Source organism: Pholcus phalangioides, unplaced genomic scaffold (genome assembly GCF_987345545.1).
Source record: "Pholcus phalangioides strain wild (caught in Gottingen) unplaced genomic scaffold, Ppha-v1.0 ptg000015l_1, whole genome shotgun sequence".
Classification (NCBI taxonomy): Eukaryota; Metazoa; Arthropoda; class Arachnida; order Araneae; family Pholcidae; genus Pholcus; species Pholcus phalangioides.
This window is the reverse complement of record NW_028301608.1, coordinates 114,836,028-114,859,507: the sequence shown is the minus strand read 5'-3', so window position 1 is coordinate 114,859,507 and position 23,480 is coordinate 114,836,028. Positions and strand designations below refer to the sequence as shown.

General features: G+C 35.2%; 1 protein-coding gene across 1 annotated transcript; it reads right to left on the bottom strand.

Moving 5' to 3' along the window:
• Nucleotides 1-5,023: 5,023 nt before the first annotated feature.
• On the bottom strand, nucleotides 5,024-23,476 carry LOC149077641 (arf-GAP with dual PH domain-containing protein 1-like). The gene is made up of 7 exons (XM_089245190.1): nucleotides 23,299-23,476; nucleotides 20,295-20,520; nucleotides 16,457-16,646; nucleotides 12,981-13,130; nucleotides 10,603-10,821; nucleotides 9,837-10,059; nucleotides 5,024-5,500 (listed from the first exon to the last, which is right to left on the bottom strand). Exons 1-7 carry the CDS (start codon nucleotides 23,378-23,380, stop codon nucleotides 5,433-5,435), a joined length of 1,158 nt encoding a protein of 385 aa, XP_089101316.1. The 5' UTR covers nucleotides 23,381-23,476; the 3' UTR covers nucleotides 5,024-5,432.
• Between the last annotated feature and the right edge of the window lie 4 nt (nucleotides 23,477-23,480).

The following is a 23,480-nucleotide window of genomic DNA, read 5'->3' as shown; positions in this document are numbered from 1 at the left end:
ATGCAGAGAAAAAATAACTTCTTCGAATTTATGGAAGAAGAAGAAAAGAATTTTAGCAGTTAACAGTCGACCTGCTTATAACAAAGTTGGGAAAAACAGCGAAACTATTCATTCATTGAACACGTACTCAATGTATTTTTATATATATATTTGTGTGTATATATATATATATATATATATATACCATTTTTAGTGTATTTTCAAAAGCCGGATATTGCCCCCCCCCCCGACCCCCTAAATGATGGGCCTGTATCCATACCAGCTTGAAAAATGACGCGTTTAAGAAAAACTAAAATATTTTACACGCACTATATGCATTTTTCAGTAAGCTGAGCATTCTTGAAATGAATAGATTAAAATAATATTTTTAATAAAGATTAGTGTTGTGTCTGATTTTCAATGCTGCCATCTATATTTCAGAAACAAGGTGAGCAAAGTATAATGATTGAATATTTGTACCATTGTTTTTTTTAATAGTCTGTGGTGAGACTATTAAAAAAATTTAGTATTCGTTTTCATTGTAAGCATGTCCAACTGTATTTAATTTTCAAAATTTGATGAAACTAGGAAAAATATCTAAAAAATTTTGAAAATGAAAACTTCTCTTTGGGGAGGAAAAAGGATTCTTCTTCTGAAGAATTCTGAAGACTTCTAGGAAAAAAGGAGACATAATCATCAGTTGCAGAAAAGTAAATTTACAGGTAGAAGAGATGTAGATAAGATCACAAAAAGAAATTCATTACAATTCCATGTTTGAAAATTGGTTGAAAATTTGTTATAGGTGTACTTTGCTGAAATCAGTGTTCAACATAAGCAATGAAAATAACATAGATAAGCAATATGAAATTCACGGGGGACACAGAAAAACTTCATTGTATATAAAAAAATGTAATATTCGTTTTCATTAGAAGCATGTCCAAATGTATTTGGTTTTCAAAATTTGATGAAACTAGGAAAAATATCTCAAAAATTTTGAAACCTTTTTTTTCTACAGAACAATCAATATATCTTAGTTTGGCAGGAGTGCTCTCCAAAATGAAGAATATACAGCATGTAACTTATTTTTACTCAGACTTTTGTTTTGTGCTTTTTTCTCATAATTTATTTAAGTTTTTGCTGTGTAGTAGTAGTCACAACATCTTCCAAAGTAGAGACTCTGACAGGGCTAAAGCCTGGGATCAAATTTTATTTAAATTTTTGTATTATAATTATTTTTTTTACAAAAAAAATCAATTTTAAGGGGATCTGCTAAAATCCCTGGTCTAGGACTAGAAATATAGTCCTCCCCCCCCACTTCCGGATGTCAGGCATAGCCACAACTATATACTTCGTCAGTCAGGACAAGCATGCATTTTGGTGCCCCATGCAATATAGAAGAAGCAGTGAAGGGGTGAATTTGGCACCCAGTGCAATGTAGAAGGAGCAGTGAAGGGGTGAATTTGGCACCCAGTGCAATGTAGAAGGAGCAGTGAAGGGGTGAATTTGGCACCCAGTGCAATGTAGAAGGAGCAGTGAAGGGGTGAATTAGTGAAATGTAGAAGGAGCAGTGAAGGGGTGAATTAGTGCAATGTAGAAGGAGCAGTGAAGGGGTGAATTAGTGCAATGTAGAAGGATCAGTGAAGAGTGAATTGGACATGTCCCTCCCACTGGTCCAGCACTCGGGGTACCACACCCGCCTTCTCTCCCCCCCCCCCCCAAGTGGTGATCCTGATGTCAGGTAACCAATAGTTATAATCAAACAGTTCAATTATAAGGCAAAATTTCACATAAGAAAGTCACATTTAGAAATGAAAGGAAATAGAATATCAAACATTTAAAGTTAGAAGCTGATAAAGAAACTCTTTGAATAACAACTGAGAACATATTGCTTACAAAAAAGAAATGTTATTCTCTAGCAAGTACCATTTTAAGATATGAAGACAAGTATCACCATCATCATGCACTAAATCTGTACCATTGAATTTGGGCTCTTGCTAGATCAAGTTCAGTTCATCAGCTAGAAATACACGATGTTTAAATATTGGCTTGAAAAATATGATAGCTCTTGTATGCCCAGACAATGTCAAATAAACTTCTGAACATAATTAATTGTGAAGAAAGCTGTATATCAGTAACGAATCACAAACCAGAATAATCATTCGGGTTATGTAATGGCTACAGATGGTTACCTTTGATTCAATATTGAAAAAAATGATTTCTGATTTTGAAAAAATATGCAAACTTTACATAAATTGAAACAAAAATAACCATTAAAAACCACACCATTTTTTTTGTAAAGTAGATACATATTTGTGTACTGCATGCATAAATCATGTAATTTATGTTGCTTTATATTGTGTAGATTGTTTTTCATTACACATTTTTAAGACATTAATTTGAATGTGATTAGGAACTTTGATAAAACATACATATTAAGAAGAGAAGAGAATCAGGGAAAAAAGTAATGGCATAGAGCTTTATAGTTACAACACACAAACAAAATGTTGAACATCAAAAGGCTCATCCAATATCTTTAGACTTCTAAGTGCGACCAAACTCATATTATGCCACTTAAAAAACACTGCCTCCACTGGAAATATCCTAATATGAGAGTCAATTGCGGTATTGATATTACTATGGCGTAGACCTAAATGGCTCTCTAGTCCCATTTTCCTTGGATCAGGTTTTTAGCCAAGCACAATGTTAATCACCCAGCGCAACACATATGCTTTACGTTGGCCATGATATGCCATCTGGTTATGGAAGAGTCAAAGGTGATGTACGGCAAGCATTTCGTCAATTTTCTCTGCATTTTTGTTGTGTTACAACGACAAAAGGAATGCTTGAATGGTGATATATAGACGTCAGAACAGCTGATGCACCAAGCTTGGGAAAACGCAAAGGCATATCACGATAAAGTTACACATTTCTGCTGACACGAAATGGTCCTATTCAGTTCACATAGTGCAAAAAACCTGCTCCTAGGAAAACACCGCTTCAGTCAGTAAAATAGTAATACTGTAAAATGTAGCAGTAACTCTGGATTCACTAATTCAGGGTGGGCGATAGTATCCATGTTGATTCCCCTAGCTGTAGAGGGTCAGTGTTATAAATTAGTCACAGTGTTTTCAGAAATCATAAGATAGGTAGAGAGAGGATAGAAAAATCTTGGAACATGTAACTAAGATTACATTGTTGAAATTACGCAAGGATCAATACATATCATTAATCCAACTAAAGTAGATTATTTTTGCATTTACCATGGATAAAATAAATAGTCTAAAAACTTATTTTTTTTCTTCAAGATTTAAGGAAGCCATACATAAAAGAATTTCGAGAGGAACACAAAAACATCCCAATTTGTACAATTTCATGATAAAAGCACAGCACAATATAACTTTGCTTTCCATCCTGTCTTAGCTTCAGAATTTAGATCTTTCTTTCAGATGCACGTCTTTTGCTCCATACTATTTACACAATCACAACTGTTTGTTTTCCGTATGTTTCATATATATATATATAATAGGATTTGATGATGATTCTAAACGGCAATTTTTACTAAAATATAATTCCTACAATTATAGATGATACATATTTTACAACACCACAAAATATGTTTATTTATATATATTTTTTAAATATAGTGCTCTGTATAATTTACAAAATAACTTTTGTCATTGACATATACATTTTTTCCATGCATACTGATATACACATACACATGGTACATTTAAGGCAAGAAACGTTCAACTGCAGCACACTCCACATCTTGTGCTCTTCTAACACACAAAAACACGCACACATGTATAAGTATTAACATCAGATATGTGCATATCACATGAAATTGAGGATTCAAATTTGGAATTGGAACACTAATGCGATAGTAACTTGATACATATATGTAGTATATTCAATATTGCAACCTTGAAAAGTCAATAATAAAAGTCAATCAATATTTAAATTTGAATTGGTAATAAGTCAATAAATCAGGGGGATTTGCAATACAGTCGAATCCCATTATAATGAACTCCAAGAGACCAGAGAAATCACTTTGTTATAACCAAATTTCATTATAAAGGAATTCCAGGGTTTTGCATTGTTCCTGTGAAAACTTATCTGGGGGGATTAGAAAAGCGTTAGTTAAAACAAGATTTTTTTTGGCTATAACAGTATTCGTTAACACAGGATTTGACTCTAATTGATATTCTTTTCTCGTTAAAACTGAGCGATTCAATGGATATGTGCACAGTAAAAAGCACAATTTTTCTTTTTCAAAATCAATACTTGCAGAAAATCCAGAATGCAGGTATTTCATTGATATTCAATTCAAATAACTTTAAATTAGTGGTCCCTCAATCTTTATTGCGCCTAGGTGCACATGTGCTATTTTTTCCCGAGGGCAACAGGGTGCAAGATTATTTGTTTGCAGCAACAAATTCCCTGACACCAAGGAAAGATGTGGCAGGCACCAGGACACCTGTGGGCATTGGATCGGGGACTGCTGCTTTTGGATCAATATGTTAAGTGTAGAGCTGAACAAATCCCAGGTGTCAGGTCGCCATGGCGACTATAAAAAAATTCACCTAGCAACTTGAATTTTTTTTTAATGTGATTGCTAAATTAGAGTCTATGAATGACACAAAATTTTTTGATTTCATCATAGTGTTTCTTTTAGCACAGGAAAATTATATAAAATTCTGAAAAAGTCGAAAGACCATTATTTAAGACTTTTTTCTTGAGATTAAAATCATTCTTGGCTCTTAAGAAATTTGGCTGGCTGACACCTGAATTTTTTTTAAATTGTCAAGCCTTGGTTTAGTACATGTCAATCATGGTGATGAGCTTTCATTTCCAAGTCATGTGGCTTACAAAATTAACTGGACTTTTCTGTTTTTGTTACTGAATCAAAAAGGAAAAAAATTTCACAGCCATTTAAATTTATATTTTGCTAATTGTAACGTAACCATTAAAATAAAATAATGATATTTCAAGATTCACAAATTGTATTTCATTTTAACTTGTTTTTTTTTATATATATTTTTTTATATATGAATATGCTTCGCATCCTCAAGGAAATTCATAGACATGCCATAACTTGTGCTTTTTGAGGATTGTTCATCTGCGATATTTAAAAATCATTATCATCATTCAAACTTTCAATATGATAGATAGATGATCTACTTCAACAAACACTACATATAAAAATTTGCAATCGCCAAAACTGTCTGTTTGCAAGCCTTTGAAATAGATGTTGATATGATTTTGTGATGAATAAAAAAAGAAAAGCACTGAGCAAGTATTAGTTTTGAATGTTCAGGGCAGCGGAAAGTTCCAGCCGACATTCTTCAGCATTTTTTTGAATGATAATATAAGCAACAAACTTGCCTTGTCTTTATAATATTTGGTCAATTGAAATAAAATCATGAGATTTTTCCTAATGATTTTGTGTTTGGCTACCTCACTTTGAGCAGATGCAATGGCGAGCTGAAGGTACTTCTTTTTCTTACTAAATTTGCTGCCACTGAAAAAATAAAATATTCCTCATATTATATAAAAGAAGAATATGTAACCAAATTATCTGTAAAAATTCACATAATTGGTTTTATGAACAGTCGCAGAAGAAATTTCAAATAAGTATTTTCCATTGCATTAGATGCACTACATTATACACAGTACTGGTGTACTGTGATTTTAATAGACAGATTTTTAAAAGACAGAAACAGTGCCTTTGTTATTATTTTTTTCCTAAAGTGATCATCAGATGTTTTTTTTTATAAGCATTTAAAACGATGTGGTGATTACAATTTATAGAAAGGATACCCTTTTCCTCATAAAACTATTTTTAATGTCAATATTATGTATATGTCAATTTACAGGGCGGGGTATGAAAAAAATCAAAAAAATTTAAATCAGATTTTTTTTATTTTAATTAACTGACTGGTTATTAATTAAAACAAATCCTGTTAATCATTAAGAATGCATACTTTCATATCACTTACCTGCTTTTTTCTCCTAATTGCTCAAATCTAATTAAGCATTAATGAATAAACTACAAAGGAACTACAACCAAAACTCTATGTTTATGCAACATGGAAGGTTATTGGACCCAAATTAACTTCATGGATAACCATTTTTCTTGTAGAGAAAAGTGTTTTTGTTCATGAGCCCCCCCCCCCTCAATTAAAGTGAAGTGAATGCATGGTGGCAACTCAGTATCATACATATAGTGCAGGTATCTCAATTTATTGGATGTACAACTAAAGGGCCATTCAGCATCAACTAAATAAAACAAATTTTATTGACAAGATTGTCTCTTGCCCAATTTGTGGTTGTGTTTCCGACTTGAATGATTCTGCTTAAAACTTTACACATTTTTATTCTTCCGCAGATTCAATGAGTTTTGGTAAAAAAACAAGCAAACTCAAAATTTTAATACAAAAAGTGAAGTCAAAAGACCAATGATGTTGATACAACATCTATTATTATTTTGAATCAGCAACTTGGGCATAGAATTCAAGGCTTTATACAAAAAATTATTCATCTGTTTTTTAATCAGGGAAACCCTAGTGCTACATTGTGATGCATTGAAACTACTTGGTGCAATTTACTTAAGTGCCAAGTTCAATTCCCTATATTTTTCTGAAATTCTTTCCATGCACAAAATCTAGAAATAGAGCCGTTTTCTTTCTGCACTGTATCTTGGCATTAAGTTCAAGTCTATATTATAACCCCAAAAAGATTTTCTATACTTCTTTTAATCACAAACTTTACCATATATCAATAACATACACACCTTACTAGGTTACTTTTACTCCAATATCATTGAAGTTATGCAAAGAAAAAACAAAATTAAAATTTTGTGATTTAAATCAATGATTTAAAAAAAAAATCAAGTCATTTAACTCCTGATTTTAATCATGCTTTTAATTCAAGCTGATTTAAATTGGTGTATCCTGATACAGGGTATCCTATATGTCCTAATTCAGCCTTTATGTCATCAACTGTGTGTCGTAGAGGGGTGGTTCTAATTCACGAAATACTTAAAATGTGTTCAGCAATCACACCCTACCAGTTTCGAGAGTGAAAATACAGTCATAAAATAAAAAAAATTAGTTTTTTACACTGTCCCCTGTCCTCTATTTTCCAATTAGAAAGTTGTTGCCCTGTCTTTCTTCAGGTCAACAAAAAATAATAAAAGTTAATGTTTCTAAGTGCAATATACCACTATAACCACTCGACCACCACAGTGCCGCTGTGGTGGTCGAGTGGTTATAGTGACGGACTCGCGATGCGAGGATCCGGGTTCGAACCCCACAGTGGTGGTCGGCTGAAGTTGGTTTTCTGTGGTTCCCAACTTCAAGGCGCAAATACGAGCCGATCTCCCCGTTAAAAAGTCTCGCCACTGAGAGCAACAGTCCTACAACGATAAATCATTCAATCATAACACTTCACTCATAGTTTGAAAAACTGGTGGCAGATGGCAGCACTACACATAACAAGCATTACAGAGAAACAAAAAAACTTCACGTCAGGTTTCACTACACGTACACGCACATTCCCGCATGTACCGATTCGTTGGGGGTTCCGCGGGTGTGTGTGTGTGGGCGGGGTGCATGTGTGGTGTAGCAGTAGTAAGTAGGGCCTCCAAAAAATGGCTCGGGGATCCATGATGTTCTTAAGTCAGCCACCTCGTTGGGCAATTTGCCTGTTGTGGCGTTGTATTTGTATTTGTATTTGTATTGTATTTATATTCTCTGGGATATTAGAATTCAAAAATTTGAGTACAGTTGGGAAAGAATGGCATAAACTAAACGACAATATATGCCCCCCCCCCCATTTATAAAGTTTTTCCTTAACTTCTGGTTTTTAATTCAAATATCTCAGCGAATATTGCACTTAGAAGTACGGAATTTTTTTGTTAGCCTCAGAAAAGGCAGGGCAACAATTTTTTAAATCAGAAGTTAAAAGGACCATATAAAATTTATATATTTTTATTTTATGACACACTGTATTTTCACTCTCAAAACTTGTACAGTGTGATTTATGAATAAATTCTGAGTATTTTTTAAATTGAAATCATATTTTCATGCATCATATGTACATCAAATTTAATTTGATGTACATATGATGCTTTCTATGATTATTTATTAACCGTGCCCGTTGCACTTTGACTTTAACTTTATTAATTTGATTCTTCGATTTACATAATTTTTTATTTCCTTGCACTATATGTAATCTTTGACATATCAATAAATTTTGGTTTTGCCGGAGATGCCCTCCCCACCTGCGGGCGAGGGGGGGGGGGAGAGTGCTTACGTTGCTTCTTGTGGCAGAGCTTGGGTGTCTTGCGGTTTGTCCAGTTTCTCCAATGGAGCCCATGCAGAAATGAGATCTATCTTGAACAGTCCCCAACGTTCCAAAAACCTTAGTTGGCAAATTAACTTCCCCAGCATAACTTTCGTTACTTAAACTGTTCCGTTTGGGTGCATAGGATTTTATGGTGACTTTTAAACATATGGCAATGCTGTTAACAAGCTCTTTTTTTTAATGGGAGCCATAAAAATAGTCTGTTCCTCTTTCTCAAGCTTTTTCATAGTGACGAGTTAACCGAAATTAGTGACGAGTAAATGAGGGTTTAATAGCATTGTGGTCTATGAGAGCTGGAAGGGTCTAAAGAAAAATGACGACTTAACCGGAGTGACGACTTAACGAGGTTTTACTGTACTTTATTTATAATTTGTATCATGTAAGTGTCCATTTCCATAAGTACGTATGTTCCATACAGTATGTATGCATCTAGTTTATTTTTCTAAATATTTTTCTTATTCAGTAATTAAATATGATTAAATTAGAATAACTTAATCTTTTCAAATTTCTTCATCTCCAGTAGTTTGGCATGTTTTACTAGGACGATATTCATAAACAGCGCTGTTATTTTTAAATCTTTCTTTATCCCACGCTGAAATTGGGATTTCCAAGAAGTTAAACTAATGATAACTCAAAGTTTTTGTCGATTGATGAACATTCACTTATTGAGATTTGATTGCATATGTCAATATATACAAATACAAAATACAAATACAACGCCACAACAGGCAAATTGCCCAACGAGGTGGCTGACTTAAGAACATCATGGATCCCCGAGCCCCTACCTACTACTGCTACACCACACATGAAACCCCCCCCCCTTCCGCGGAACCCCCCAACGAATCGGTACATGCGGGAATGTGCGTGTACGTGTAGTGCAACCTGACGTAAAGTTTGTTTCTGTGTAATGCTTGTTATGTGTAGTGCTGTCATCTGCCCCCAGTTTTACTAACTATGAGTGAAGTGTTATGGTTGAATGATTTACCGTTGTAGGACTGTTGCTCTCTGTGGCGAGACTTTTTAACGGGGAGATCGGCTCGCATTTGCGCCTTGAAGTTGGGAACCACAGAAAACCAACTTCAGCCGACCACCACTGTGGGGTTCGAACCCGGATCCTCGCATCACGAGTCCGGCACTATAACCACTCGACCACCACAGCGGCAAAAATCATCAGATATGCTTTTTATAAGCAGTTAAAATAATGTAACGATTACAATTTATATAGAAACAATACCCTTCTTCCCTTTTTTGAAAGATATTATTTTTAACATGATTATTAAATTCCATAAGAGGTAAATATAGTGTCCATAATTTAAGCTGGCATGTTAAGAGCTGTACAGCCTCATGTTACAGCCTTAACTACTCATCAGAAAATTATGAAACTTTTGAGATGTCAAGTTTCATATCTTTCTGACAGGTAGTTAAGGCTGTAGATAGCTCAGAAATGTCATTTTAAATTATAGGTACTCTGTATGGTTTGGTAAACTTACTTGTGTTATCCTGTGGAGTTAATGGCCTTTCTATGACACTTTGTAATGATTTTATCCATTCTGCTCTGTCTTCTTCTTTTTGACAACCCATGAGGTATATCCTATCTCTAGTTCGAAGAGTAAAACCAAAACCTTGCTCTTTCATACCAGGTGGTACACCTTTTTTAACAGCGAAACCATCTGCATGGTAGCCTAAAAACACTTCTCCTTTTGGATAAGGGTCCTGATTTGTAACAAGGGAAACAAAGTTCAGAAATTTTAGTGGGAAGTCATTTCTTGTAATATTGGTAAAATATATCAACAGATTAGTATAATCAATCTATAGTACCGATTAATATAGAACATAAGCAGTAGTTATGTGAACATTTTTGTTCTCCTTAATCAGAGAGAACAACTTTTAATTTAGATGGATATTAAATAATTCTTCCTAGCCACCATTTCTGTTGACAAGAGGCTTCTCTATGTTTGGGGCCCCAACAAAATAAAGCAGTTTTTTTAACATACTGTACAATTTTGATGTGGTAGAAGCAGTATCTAAGTGATGATCTTTCAATGATCCTTTAGTATAAATTCCACATGATTAATATCAGTTTATAGAAAAGGACAATAATGATATAAATTATGATTAAAATGAAAGATGTTATTTTTAGAGATACTTGGAGCTTGTGGCACCTACATTGATGTAGAAAATATTTTAACATACATATGAATAAATACATGCATAATACATTTAAAATGTAATTAACTTGAATTTATATTTACTTACTAATGGTTCTTCGAGATACATAAGTTTGCGATCATCTAAAGTGAACCATCTGTACTTATAAGCATCACTTGCTCTAGGCCCAGTCTTAAACATCCAACCCTCTTTTAGAAAGTCTCTGGTCAAATACTGAGCTAGTTCTACTTCACTGGTACCAGGATATGCTACCCTTAACTGATTGAGCTTTGCATTTCGTATTGCCATAAACCAATCAACTATTGTCTGTATAAAAAAAATACAACTGCAGATTATACATAAAACGTTTTTAAAATCATGCTACTCAAAAAACATTCTTTCAACACATGTTTAGCAAAACATTCTTCTTTCTTTTCCAAAAAAAAGCCTAAAATATTTTTTCCCACTAAAAATATTTCTACATTATTTTCTACGATGCTAGACAGAATGCTGGTAAAACAGGAAAGCTTTTGTTCATAAATGCAACACGTCTAGACAAGTTTTGTTTTTCATAATTTTAGCATATGCTCAAGCAAAACACAATTTTAAAGGTCTCTCAAGTCATTCTCAAGCACGGGCAGATTAGGAGTCAAGTGATTAACCATATATGACTGCATGCCCCCAATAAAGTAACAGTATAAGTGGAGAGACCGTTAAAGAGGAATGATTGGTGACTCAAGTAAAAAGAAAAAATCAGCAAAGATATATATTTATTTAAAGAGCAAAAAATTCAGCATCTATTTCTAAGGCCTTCTCTCAAGAAAGTTTCAGAAATCCATATATTTTGAACCCTAGTGTATTTCATTCAAGTAAACAGAGCTACGTCCAATAGCTCATAATTTGAAATATATTTTGCTGTTTCAGTTCTTGGTAGCTACAATTTTTTATTTTATCTTAAGATTCTAGAAAAATGCACGCTAATTACATGTTGTTCTAAGAACCTGTTTTTGTAAAGGTTATTTTGACTATCCCAAAATCTTCAATTGAATTTTCCTTTTGCTTTTAACATGAGAGCTTTCTGAAATTTGATAACCTGAATGTGTAGCAGAAATATATAAGGGTAAGTAGACGGAAAAAAAGCACAACCATAACTAGCGGAACGCTTTGAATTAAAACAAGATAGAGTTTATAACATATGATGATGTTGGAATGTCATTAGTAAAATTGTGCTTCTCTTTAGGGAGGGGACAAGTTCGATTTAATTTTGTAATGGGTGACAAAGCTGGCTTTTTTCCCAAAGGACCAAAATACAGGGTGTGTCTAAATTCATGGAACAAACCTTAAGATGTGAAATAAGACATCGAAACAAGCATTTTTGATCATAGAATGTGTGATTGAATTGGAATAGCAAAGACGGTAGAGGGTGTTTTTAGAGAGTGCCCAACAGCAATTCACCAAAAACAAATATCATATTTTTCCAACGGATTTGCTGTGATATGTGCTATCAACCATTTCAGGGTGCATATGCACTTTCGGATTGGATTTGTTTTTTATTGGTGCAAGAACCATCAAGGTTATGCTGTGCCAAGCAATGATTAAGCGGTATAATGACTTGTAGTAGAATTTGCATTACCCAGGTTGCAAATCACATTACAATACCCTGCACCCTTGAATGGTTGATTACATTTATTGCAGTAAATCCATCCGAAAAATATAATTGCTTTTGGTGAAGTGCTGGTGTGCATTATAACACAATTATCCGGGGAAAATATGCTATAAAAATGTTGTTTTTTTTCCCTTTCTGATACAAAATAAAGTGATCCAGACTCTGTCGCAAAGCTGGGCTGGAAGAGATTTCTGCAATGGGATAAGCCCATGGCAAAGTTCTGGCGTTCATGGTTCCTGTTGTGCATTCTAAAAACACCCTGTATCACCTTTGTTATTATTGCAATTCGACTACACATTCTATGACCAAAAATGCTTGTTTAGAAGTCTTATATCACCTCTTCAAGCTTGTCTCATGAGTTTAGAATCACCCTGTATAAAAAATATTTGGGTCAGACAGGACATTGACAGATATTGATGAGTTTGTTTGTTGGATTATTCAATTGTTTAATATGGAAGTGGGGGGGGGGGCATTTTTCAACCCAAAAATAATTGCATATCAATCAAGTAAAGCATAAAATTAGAGATGGTATATAAGGGCACTGTGAACATTAGCTGCCCAAATACTTTTGCCAAAGCTATCAAAATCTGACAGTATAAACAGAGAGAAGATTTGAGAGGGTGACATAACAAAGAGGTTCTACTACATAAGACATTTGTGTGATATTCATTACCAAAGGAACACAATCCATGAATATACCATAAGGATCAACAATACACAAAATAAATGTCAGAACTTTTTTTTCTGAAAAGGCCAAATTTTATAATTACTAAAATAAAGTGATAGAACTGAAAGGGGAAAAAAAACAACAACAAAGTACCTTTCCAGTTTCACTGTACAGAAATATGTTTCGGGTGGAGCCATCATTTACATAAGTTAGTTGTAAGCCGTTGGGATTGCCAATTTTCTTTGGACAAAAAGTTGCATTTAACTCAGAAAGTTGAATTGTTGCTTTTGGTTCTTTGTGAGTCTGAAAAGAAATTTCCATGAGGCAAAAGAAAAATCATACAATCAACAATTATGCCTGTAATCACAACTTTACTGTACAACATTCTTCAAGTGTTTCATATGTCAATCTTTAAATGGGACAAATCGTTATCACAGTTTAGAATGAATTATTTGGAGATTAAAACTTTTAAAATTTTTCTAAACAGGGGAAAATATCATTTGAGGAAAAAAATAAATGAAGGTGACATATCATGCTCAAAAAAACTTTTCTCAATTGAGAGAAATTGCAAAGCCTTTCTTAACTGAAGTACACAATAAAATGATAATGATTAAAATCAATCACTCACAGGTGCGAGAATCTAAGAGCTCAGGCCACTAAAGCTCTCAATAAATTGTGCCAGGTGGCTGAGACCTCTCCCCCAATAATTCATGATGTATGCCATACACGACTTTTCCTGCGTATGCCCTTAAACCCTGTATACAGGAAGCCCTAAGGTCTCTCCTACTGTAATTTTTTACATGTTAGAAACTCTGATTACACATGAATGGAGACATCTTATTTTTCAAATCAGACTGCCAGATGTTTGACATAAAATTATAGATCTCTAAAAAAGCAGTCAAAATCTCAGAACTTTTCAACATTACTATATACGTTCTTGTTAATGCTTATTGACTCTTTTCAAGTCATTTTTTCGTGATTCATTACAGTTTTGAGAAAAAATACCCATTTTAAAAAATACACACATTGCCATAATAATTTGCGCACACAGAAGAAGTCGTCAAAATGAAACGAAATTTTACACATGTAAGTACTACGTTGATATAAATAAGTAAGTGATTAGAAAATCCAAGAAAAAGGATAATTTATTGCAGAAAAAAGTACAGATGAACAGAAGTTTTAGTACTCTGTTGGACCCCCTCTAGCGCGAATGCACGATGCGATATGAGCGGGCATTGAGGCATACAAGTTCCGTATGATGTCCTGAGACATCTCATTCCACAGTTGCTGTAAATGCGCCTCTAGTTCGACCAGCTTCGTAGGGTGTCCAACTTGCCATCCCAAATGATCCCAGATATGCTCGATTGGTGACAAATCTGGGGATAGAGCAGGCCAGGGAAGGGTGGTAATGTGGCGGAGGCAGTCTTGTGACATCCTTGCTGTGTGTGGCATAGCATTGTCTTGTTGAAAAATGGCTCCTGGGAGCCCTGCCATGAGTGGCAACACATGTGGCTAAAGGATGTTATGGACGTACCGCTGGGCTGTCATTGTGCCATGGATCAATATTAGGGGTGACCGAGTATCGTAAGAAATGGCACCCCATACCATGACACCAGCTGTGGGAGCGGTGTGTCGCTGTAAAGCGAAGGCAGGATTGAAGCGTTCACCACAGGGCCTCCACACACGAACACGATTGTCATCACTGCTCAAGTTAAATCTCGATTCGTCGCTGAAGACGACCTGGTTCCATTCCGTTGCAGTCCAATCCCGCCGTGCTCGACACTACTCCAAACAGAGGCGTTGGTGGGTGGGTGTCATTGGCAGCACACGTAATGGGCGCCGCGATACCAGATGTCCTTCAGCCAGGTGCCTTGCGATGGTTCGGGAAGACACAGGGGCCCGTAGTGAAGCTGCTGCCTGTGTCTGGATAGCGGCCAATGAGGCAGTTGGCTCTACTGGTCGCCGTGTAAATGACGTCTCTTCTATCCACTGGTCCCAACACCTCCTCACAGTAAAATCAGAACGGCCTAGTTGACGAGCTACTCGCCGAGCTGACCACCCAGCTTCCATCATCCCGATGATTCTTCCCCTATCAAACTCTGACAACTGCTCATATGGTCTTCGACGGCGGCGTAACTGCATGTCTACCTCAGCATTTCCTTTGCAAACGATTAAATACACTCCAGCAAGCTCTGCTTACCTGTTTTATACTCCAAGGAGAACGAAGTTCAATGCCCTCTAGTGGCATTACGCAATGCGCAATCACGCTGCATTTCTAATCATTTGCATATCTGCCCGACATGTACCTTCAGGCCAACTTTCGTTTTGATCCCACAATTATTTCTTGGTGCGCAAATTTTATGGCAATGAGTGTAGTTTTCATTTTATTGAATAAATTGGTCTTCAATTAATTTTTAGGGGATGGAACATATTCTCCCTCCTCTAAGTTCACAATCTTGGGGTGGGAACTCAATGATAGCAGTCGTGAAATGTTGAGGCAAAACTATTATAGTGTGAAACCCACTTTTCAAAAAGGGGTATTTAATGAGAAGTAGTAGTTGGGCAGTATAGATCCCACGCCACAGGGTTAAATGAATTATTTTGTTATAAAGTCATTAGCTTATTGGGAAGGGGAAAATGTTTCTTAGATTTAGAATAAAAATAAAACTGTGTAAGATGCAGATAAAAACTTCGAATCGGAACAACTCTGCTTTTATTTTCCACATAATTGGTAGCTTGGTTTGATATCCACATTCCCCCCTTTTCTATTCTATTCTAAAATTAAACTTTTTTCATTCAGCTAAAACCCTGCAGTTAGAATGGAACTGTCGAATGTATATTGCAAATTATGATATTTTTTAATGCACAGTACATTTCATACATTTCCTTGAGAAAGACTCTCGAAAAAAAAATTTGAATGTGGTCAACTGAAAGAAACTGATCAAGAGCTGAAGGAAAGTTTTTTTTGTCATACATTTGCCTTCACTATTGGAAGGCCATTGCAAAATCAGCTTCACACGTACATGGATCACAGCAAACACTATAGATTGATTACAACATTAAGTATGGAAATATTTGTCAACAAGGGAGATGGGCTCCAAGAGACACCTTCTAGCCTCCTTCATAGTCTTGCAGCCTGATAACAATAACTTTCAGAAAAAAAAACCTAGTTAAACCTAGCTTCAGAATGGAATGGGCAAAAAAACTTTAACAAAAACATGATAACATTATCCAAAGTCCCAATAACTATAAATAATTTTTCCCTACATTATGATATTGGTCAGTTCCATTCTTTGCAAAAGCGATAACAATACCCTGAATAATGACATTATCCGTGATTCTAATAAATGGTAACAACTGTATTTGCCACTTATCATAAAAACCTATTTTTTGGGAAACATGTGACTGCTCCTTTTTTTTGTTTTCTTGCTAGCTTTATATAAAACCCCAGATTAGTACAATTAATATCTCATGATAAATTTTATCAAGAGAAGATTTGTCTTGATGTTACAATTACAAAACAAGTTGCTATTTCCCTTACATTGTGCTGTACATTATTGTGATTCATCAATTATAAAGAATGAAATTATATTATGAAAATATCTATTACAAAATCAAAGACTCACTACCTCTTTAACATAATACTTGAGGGTGCCATCTTCTTCATTGAGAACAAATTTTCGCAGCTGAAACCTGCCATCTTCTTTCCCTCTTTTCCATAGGAAATCTTCCAGTTTCCCAGCTGTGTAGACTTGCCTATCCACGTGTATGAATTCTTCACGTTCATATTTTGCCCTTATCCACTGTTCTTTTAGTACACTGTAATTGAAGAAAAACATCTAATATGATTTGGAAAAAAAAATTTCACAAGTAACAGCAAAAATTGATATACAAGAGAAACAATACTATACATATAATTTATAGGGTTATTTCATACAATGAAACCTGTCTTGAATGAAATCAAAAGGCAGTCCCGTCTGTGATTAGCAACTTGATGTGGACCTTCATAAGACAAAGACCTGTCTAAAACAAAAAATTATTCCATCCCTTGACACTCTTAAACAGTCTTATACAGGTTTAAAAGTATTTGTTTAGCAAAAAATATGTATCTGAGTGAATGTCACAGAATTTGCATTTTTCAGCAACTAATAAGTTTCTTTGCAGCAAAACGGAATGTAAAAATGTTTCTCTACCCACAACACAAAATCACAAAATTCACGTAACTGTTACATGACTTTTGAATGCAGAAGATAGATTAGCTTACACACGCAGAGGTGCCAGCATGAAGAAAATATTGAGTGGGGCTGAAAGTTGCCAGTCTTTGTATTATATGAAGCTCATATGTGGAGGGGGAGAGGTGCGTTGCATTGTATATTCATTAATTATTGGGGGAGAGACTCAACCCTCTCACAAAATTTATTGGAAGGCTGAAATAGCCTCAACCCCCCCTCCTAGGTTCTGGCACCTATGCACACACAGACGTCTTATAGTAGTCATGTATAGCCCAGTTAAATTATACATGGTCTCTTGCAAAAGGTCGGGTATAAAAGAAAAAAAGAAATAATTTTTGGATTTCTAATTTTTGTGTACAAGCTGAGTTATACTGAAAAAACAGAAATTTTTGGACTTTTTCAGGCTTAATATTATTGTTTCTATGCATCTGAGAGCAAAAGTGTAAATTACAATATTGTAAAAGACAAAATTCACAACAACTTTTGTGCTTATAATTTTTTTCCACGGTCTATACCTATTGAACCACAAAAGCAGTGAAAGTACTATAATTTTTGCAAAATTACGAAACACATATTAAGAAAGGATGACATCACTATGCTATTCATACAAAGGTTTTTAACAACTGGCTGTTGCGAAGATGAATTTTTGGAAAGAGAAAATTCAACTGCGTTTGTGGGGGAATCGAACCCACGTCCTTTCCTTTCACAAATGTCTAAGATTCATGTATAACCCAGTTAAACTATACATGGTTCCTTGCAAAATGTTGGATATTTCTCATTTTTGGAAATGTTGTAGGGGCCAAAGCCACTAGCAAAAAACCAAATTTGCAGAAACAAAAGCCCTGTGCAAGATGAGTTATATTGAAAAAACAGAAATTTTTGGACTTTTTTGGGCTGTTCCTATACATCGGAGAGCAAAAGTGTAAATTACAATACTGTAAAAGACAAAATTCGCTACAACTTTTGTACTTATAATTGTTTTCCAATGGGCTATAGTTGGGGTTAATTCATGGTGTGTTCGATTCCCAGCAGAGACAGTTGAATTTTCTCTTTCCAAAAATTCATCTTCACAACAGGCAGTTGTTAAAAACCTTTGTATGAATAATGGAGAGTGACGTCATCTTTTTATAAAAGAGTAATTAAGAGTACCTTTTGTAATTTAACTCGCTTTGAAGGTCCTGGTAATGAATGATCCTCGTCATCACTTCACTTGTGTTTACTGTAATGCGAGTGAGCAGAGGATTGGTGGCAAGCCCCTCAATTTGCTCAAGCCTTATCTTCATCTATGTTGCTGCCTTCCAAAATAGGAGTAAGAGCATTTTGAAATGACTGGCCACGACAGAAAGTGCAAGGACCTGAATACTTCAGGCCTGCTTTTTCACTGGTGCAAGCCCAATGGCACTGTTTCTTGCAGTGACATGATGTAAATTTCAATAAGGATTAAGATGCTGGATCCTTACTGGCTTGAATTGATGCGATCCCTTTTATCTGTAAGCATCTAATCCTAGTCTCTGTAGTTTTGTCTTTCAAACAACAACCACTTCTGGACTGTGTGGTATGTTTGGAAGAAATGGTATCTGGTAGCATCTTGTGTCAGTGGCAGTGAGGGACTTAATTTGCTGGTCTATGCCGCAGCTTTGATGAAATGCAGGTGATCTAAATTTTGTGTGTTCATGTCATTTTCATACAAAGTGACACGATACTTCTCTCTTGTATTGGCTATGTCTTCAGCAGAGGAGTGCTATTGTAAGAACACAAACTAATTCTTTTTAGCTAAGGATTTTTTTTCAGAATAGTGCAGCATTTGATTTCGCCTTGGCCAAAAATGGCAGATGTGGTATCACATCCACAGTATGCAGGAAAAGAGGACAATACCTGATGGGCAGCTTGATAAAACATATTTGAAGGAGGAACTACAATACAGTAAAACAGCAGACACCCCTTCCACTCTTGTGTAGATACCCATTTCTCACATTAGGAGCCAAACCAGTGAGAAGCATCAACAGATCAGTATCTTACTCAATGATGATGACTTATTTATAGGCTGAGGCCTAGGAAAGTGCAGTCTTCACAATGTCGACATCTGCATTTTCCCCAGCATGCTTTACGTCAATGCTGTGTTGCAAAGCAATGTGATGAAACATCGCCTGTTTCCTTCATTAGTAAGAAATTTCTCCTGTTTCACTGACAGAGCACTGCTTTGTCTGATAAGATGATGTCTGCACAACACTGTACAGTGGATCAATGTATATACGTTCTGTACTCTTAGTACTTCTTTGGGCTCCATCCACTGAATAACCGTCAAAAACAACAGATGCATTTCTACCAAAGGGTTTTTGTACATACGTGGCATACCTAGTCATGACTGAGCCAACAGAGTCATTGTGATGCCAGACTAATTCGTGCAACAGATACCCACCATCAACCACGACATGTGCTAAATGTCACATTTCTGGAGACTGAAGTAAAAGCTGAGTACATGGAGGATTTTGTTCCCTTTCGCATCACTTCTTCTGAAAACAAAGGCATCAGGAAGGGTGCAAGTTCATATTTTAAGTACTATTCCAACTCCACATCAGACTGTTTAATGACGCATACTCTTTGGAAAAGTGTCAGCAGATCAATTTCTATTCTTTTGTCAGCTACTTTTACAGTGCTCGTGATGGATGATAGAGTGATCACTTTGTCCTTACATTTAAATCTTAATTTTTCAAAGATGTTGCCAACGGTTCTTGAAATCCCTTGCATACCAGATTCTTGAGCCATGTGGCAATTTATCTGTTCCTATCCGACAACTCCACTGTTGATGGGCATTATTTTATTCGTCTTGGGAAAGGGATGAGAGACGATATGCAAACCAATTCTTAGTTTTGCCACGTCTGCATGGTCCACATTTATCATATTTACTAACACAAAATTATGATTATGAATAATAACTGGCAAACGTGATGAATTTGGTATGATTTTTATCATGTTTACTTACTAATGACACCAGTAAAAGTGATAATTTTTCTTAGCATGTATCAAATTTACCAATTACACTTGGGTACTACAGAATTGCTGATAGAAAGTGATAAATTTAGGGAAATTTATCAAACTTACTAAAATGGTCAGCAATTATGCATAATCACTGGATTTATCACTTTTACTGTAACATATAGGCACCAAGACTAAATATATTTGAGTTTTTCGATATTTAAAAAAATACCCTGTATGGGGGAAAAAAAAATCTTACTCTGGATCAGTTGAAGTAGGCCTTCTATAACAAACAGGTATGTGTTCCTCGTATTTTTGTTTGGCTTTAACATTTCCAACTTCTTCCATGAGGCTGATCTGATCGGAATCCCAGTGATCGAGAATCAGTGACTTTACTTTGCTAACATGCGACCCAAGACTACGGTGGAAGCTGGCACACTGAACACATATAAATACACCTATATTATAAGAGGCCCATTCTGGTCCTGTGGAAATAAACAACAATTGAGTATTTACTGAAAATACGTAATGGATATCATGAAAGGATCAGAAAAAACTTTTGTGGAATTTTTTACAATTGAGACTGAATTTATTTACATTTATTATATACAGTGATCTCTCACTTATGCGTTAGTGCAAGGGGACAAAAAAAATAGATGGGTCACTATCACGAAATAGGACAAAAAAAATTTTAAAAAATGTCAACCAAAAAATCCAAAAAAATTCTTAGGTACACTTCTTTACCTGCTAACAAATGAAATATAGTTAGCAATGAAGTTTGTTAAAAATTAGTGATGAAAAAAATGTAATTTAAATTTAATTACATTAACAGATAGGCAAATCCGACAAGGCATTTTGCCTGCTTCAGCACTTTACTCGATCTTATGCATGACACTCAAAACATATTCCATCTATTTTGGTTGCACATTTTCAATTTACACATGCTCTGATACTCTAAAATTTCTATCAATTACATTTTAATTTTTTTATTTGTGTTCCTTGCTTTTTTTTCATCAATTTTATAGGGGAACGACCGATTTCAAATTTGTGTTTGTTTCGCTACAGCACAAGATGTACTCTCCAATGTCTTTAGATGAAACATTAATGCAGCTTGATGTTGCAAGAGAAACTTGGATTTTTTTTCTACTTCCCCCACCTAACTTTTAATCAAGCCTTCCTTCTGGTTATTTAATGCCAGGAGAAAGACATTTTTACATGTTTTGCAACAATGAACAAAAACTAAGCATGTTGAAATTTGTGCTTTTCAGAAATAATAGATGTCTCTGAACTGAAACATGTGATAAAGTGAAAATAATTTTTGATAAAAAAAAAAAAAATAGCCAGGAGAAGGCCATTTAATTAATTTACTATTCTTATTAATTTAAAAGAATTCAAGTGATGACTACATTCTTTTAACCTTTTCAAAACCAAATTAGATAGGTGGCAACTAGGTGTTGTAGGACTTGAACCAATGTTTTCCAAATGTCATGAATTTTCATTTTGGCCCAAAACTATTGATATAAAATATTTAAAATTGTAAAAAAGATGATGAATGAAAGTATACTGCTACACCAAACACCAACTCTGACCATATCGCTATATTACAATTTACTGCCATTAATATGATGGGTTGGAAATGAAGATGCTTTCTATTGGTAGTCACCTCAAGTTCATTAGGGAAAATATCTTATCTATATATCCCCTTGGGTTTGAACCCAGGACCGTGAAAGCAACCTTCATGGTGGTAGACGAGTATCTTACCACCACACCACTCGAGCTATGAAAGTATTACTGGTCCTAAAAAATATATTATTGAAAAGTAATATATTGTTATATATATATGGGAATAAAAGTAAAATATTGGCTTCATTCTTAAAACATAGGGTAATAATATTTGTTCATCATAATCAAGCCTTATAATTACAATATTACCTTGTTACAAATTATAATTTTTCTAAGTAACTGAAAATCAAAGACTGTTTGTTGCCATCTATCATAAGAATAAGGGTAGAGAGAGGGGGAAACTGTCTTCTGTGCCAGCGAATTTCCTTCTTTTCTTCTATGGCCATTTTCTATGGTGAGCAGGACGAGTGATTTGAAAGCAGTTCAAAATCATTACAAAAATGACATCTGCGAGTTGCACTTATGACTGTTCCAAAACACAAGTTACGAGTCCTCTAAAAGGAGGACTTTAGGGTTTTTAAGGTTTCACAGTTGTCTTTAACATTACATATTTCCATGCTTTTGAATGAATATAAGGAATTAAGGCTTGCGGTTGCGAAAAAAGTTCATCAAAGCTTATGTTTTCTAGTGCTATAAGTCTATAGATCTTGCCATATTTTCAGACGATATTTGTCTTAACTTATGAGGGTATAAATAATTAGTCAAATAACTACACATTTTTTACACTATATCTGAAATTAGTTTACGATTTTGGCCTTTTTGTTTAAATGATGTCAAAGTATGCTTACATATGTTTCTCTTGGTAACCAAATTTCTTTGCCAAATGCGATTCACGTTTTGATCACTGAAATAGCCATCACAGTTAAATTTTTTATTGCAAAAAAACAATAGCAAAGGTAAATGAAGAGGGTGGTTGCCTTCCTCACTGTGTAGCCCACATGCGGCGAAAACCATAAATGCGCTTCTGGGGCTCCTCGCCCCCCCCCCAAAAGCCGATTTCTACATATTTTTTGGATAATCTGAGTTTTCCGTTATACAAGGTGGTCTCAGTCCCGTTCATCTTGGATTTTCAGATACTACTGTAGACAGGTATCTCTACCTCTATAGGGGTCCCCCCTCAAAAAAGAAGAAAGTTTGCCCAGGGCCCCAAACTCATGAGGAACAGTCATTACATTTTCGAAGTTGGTGCATCAATTGTCAACAATTCGATTCGACTATATGATTTTTTTTTTTGCGATCACTCTTTTCCTCGGATGGGATTCTAACCCGGGACCCCCGTGGGGGTAAAATTTTTACACCGTTAACTGGAAGTGAATAGTGACAGTCGCGTATAAGCAATTAATAACAGTGATCAAGATTGTCATTTATGAATTTACGAAATCACGATCATTAAAAAATAGAAAATTCGAGTAAATGTCTGGACACACAGAAACATAAACATCAGGTGAGAAGCGTCATTTCCTTGACAAAACAATAAAAACGCCCACAGAGGGATCGCGGACGCGGATCCCTATTAACGCGATCATGAACACGGACGCGATCGCAAAATAAGTATCGGTATCCGATCGTTAGATATTTACCTATTTTACCGCATTCAGCGCAGACATTATTGCCCGATCTCTTTAATAGGTCTTGGAGTTTCCTGCGTCGAGAATCCGCCATATCTCCTCCACCTGATGATGCTGATGATGGTGTTTTCTGTTGTTGTTATTAGATGATGACTCATGTGTGGTGCGCTTTTCTTTTTCTTTTCTGCTTTCCC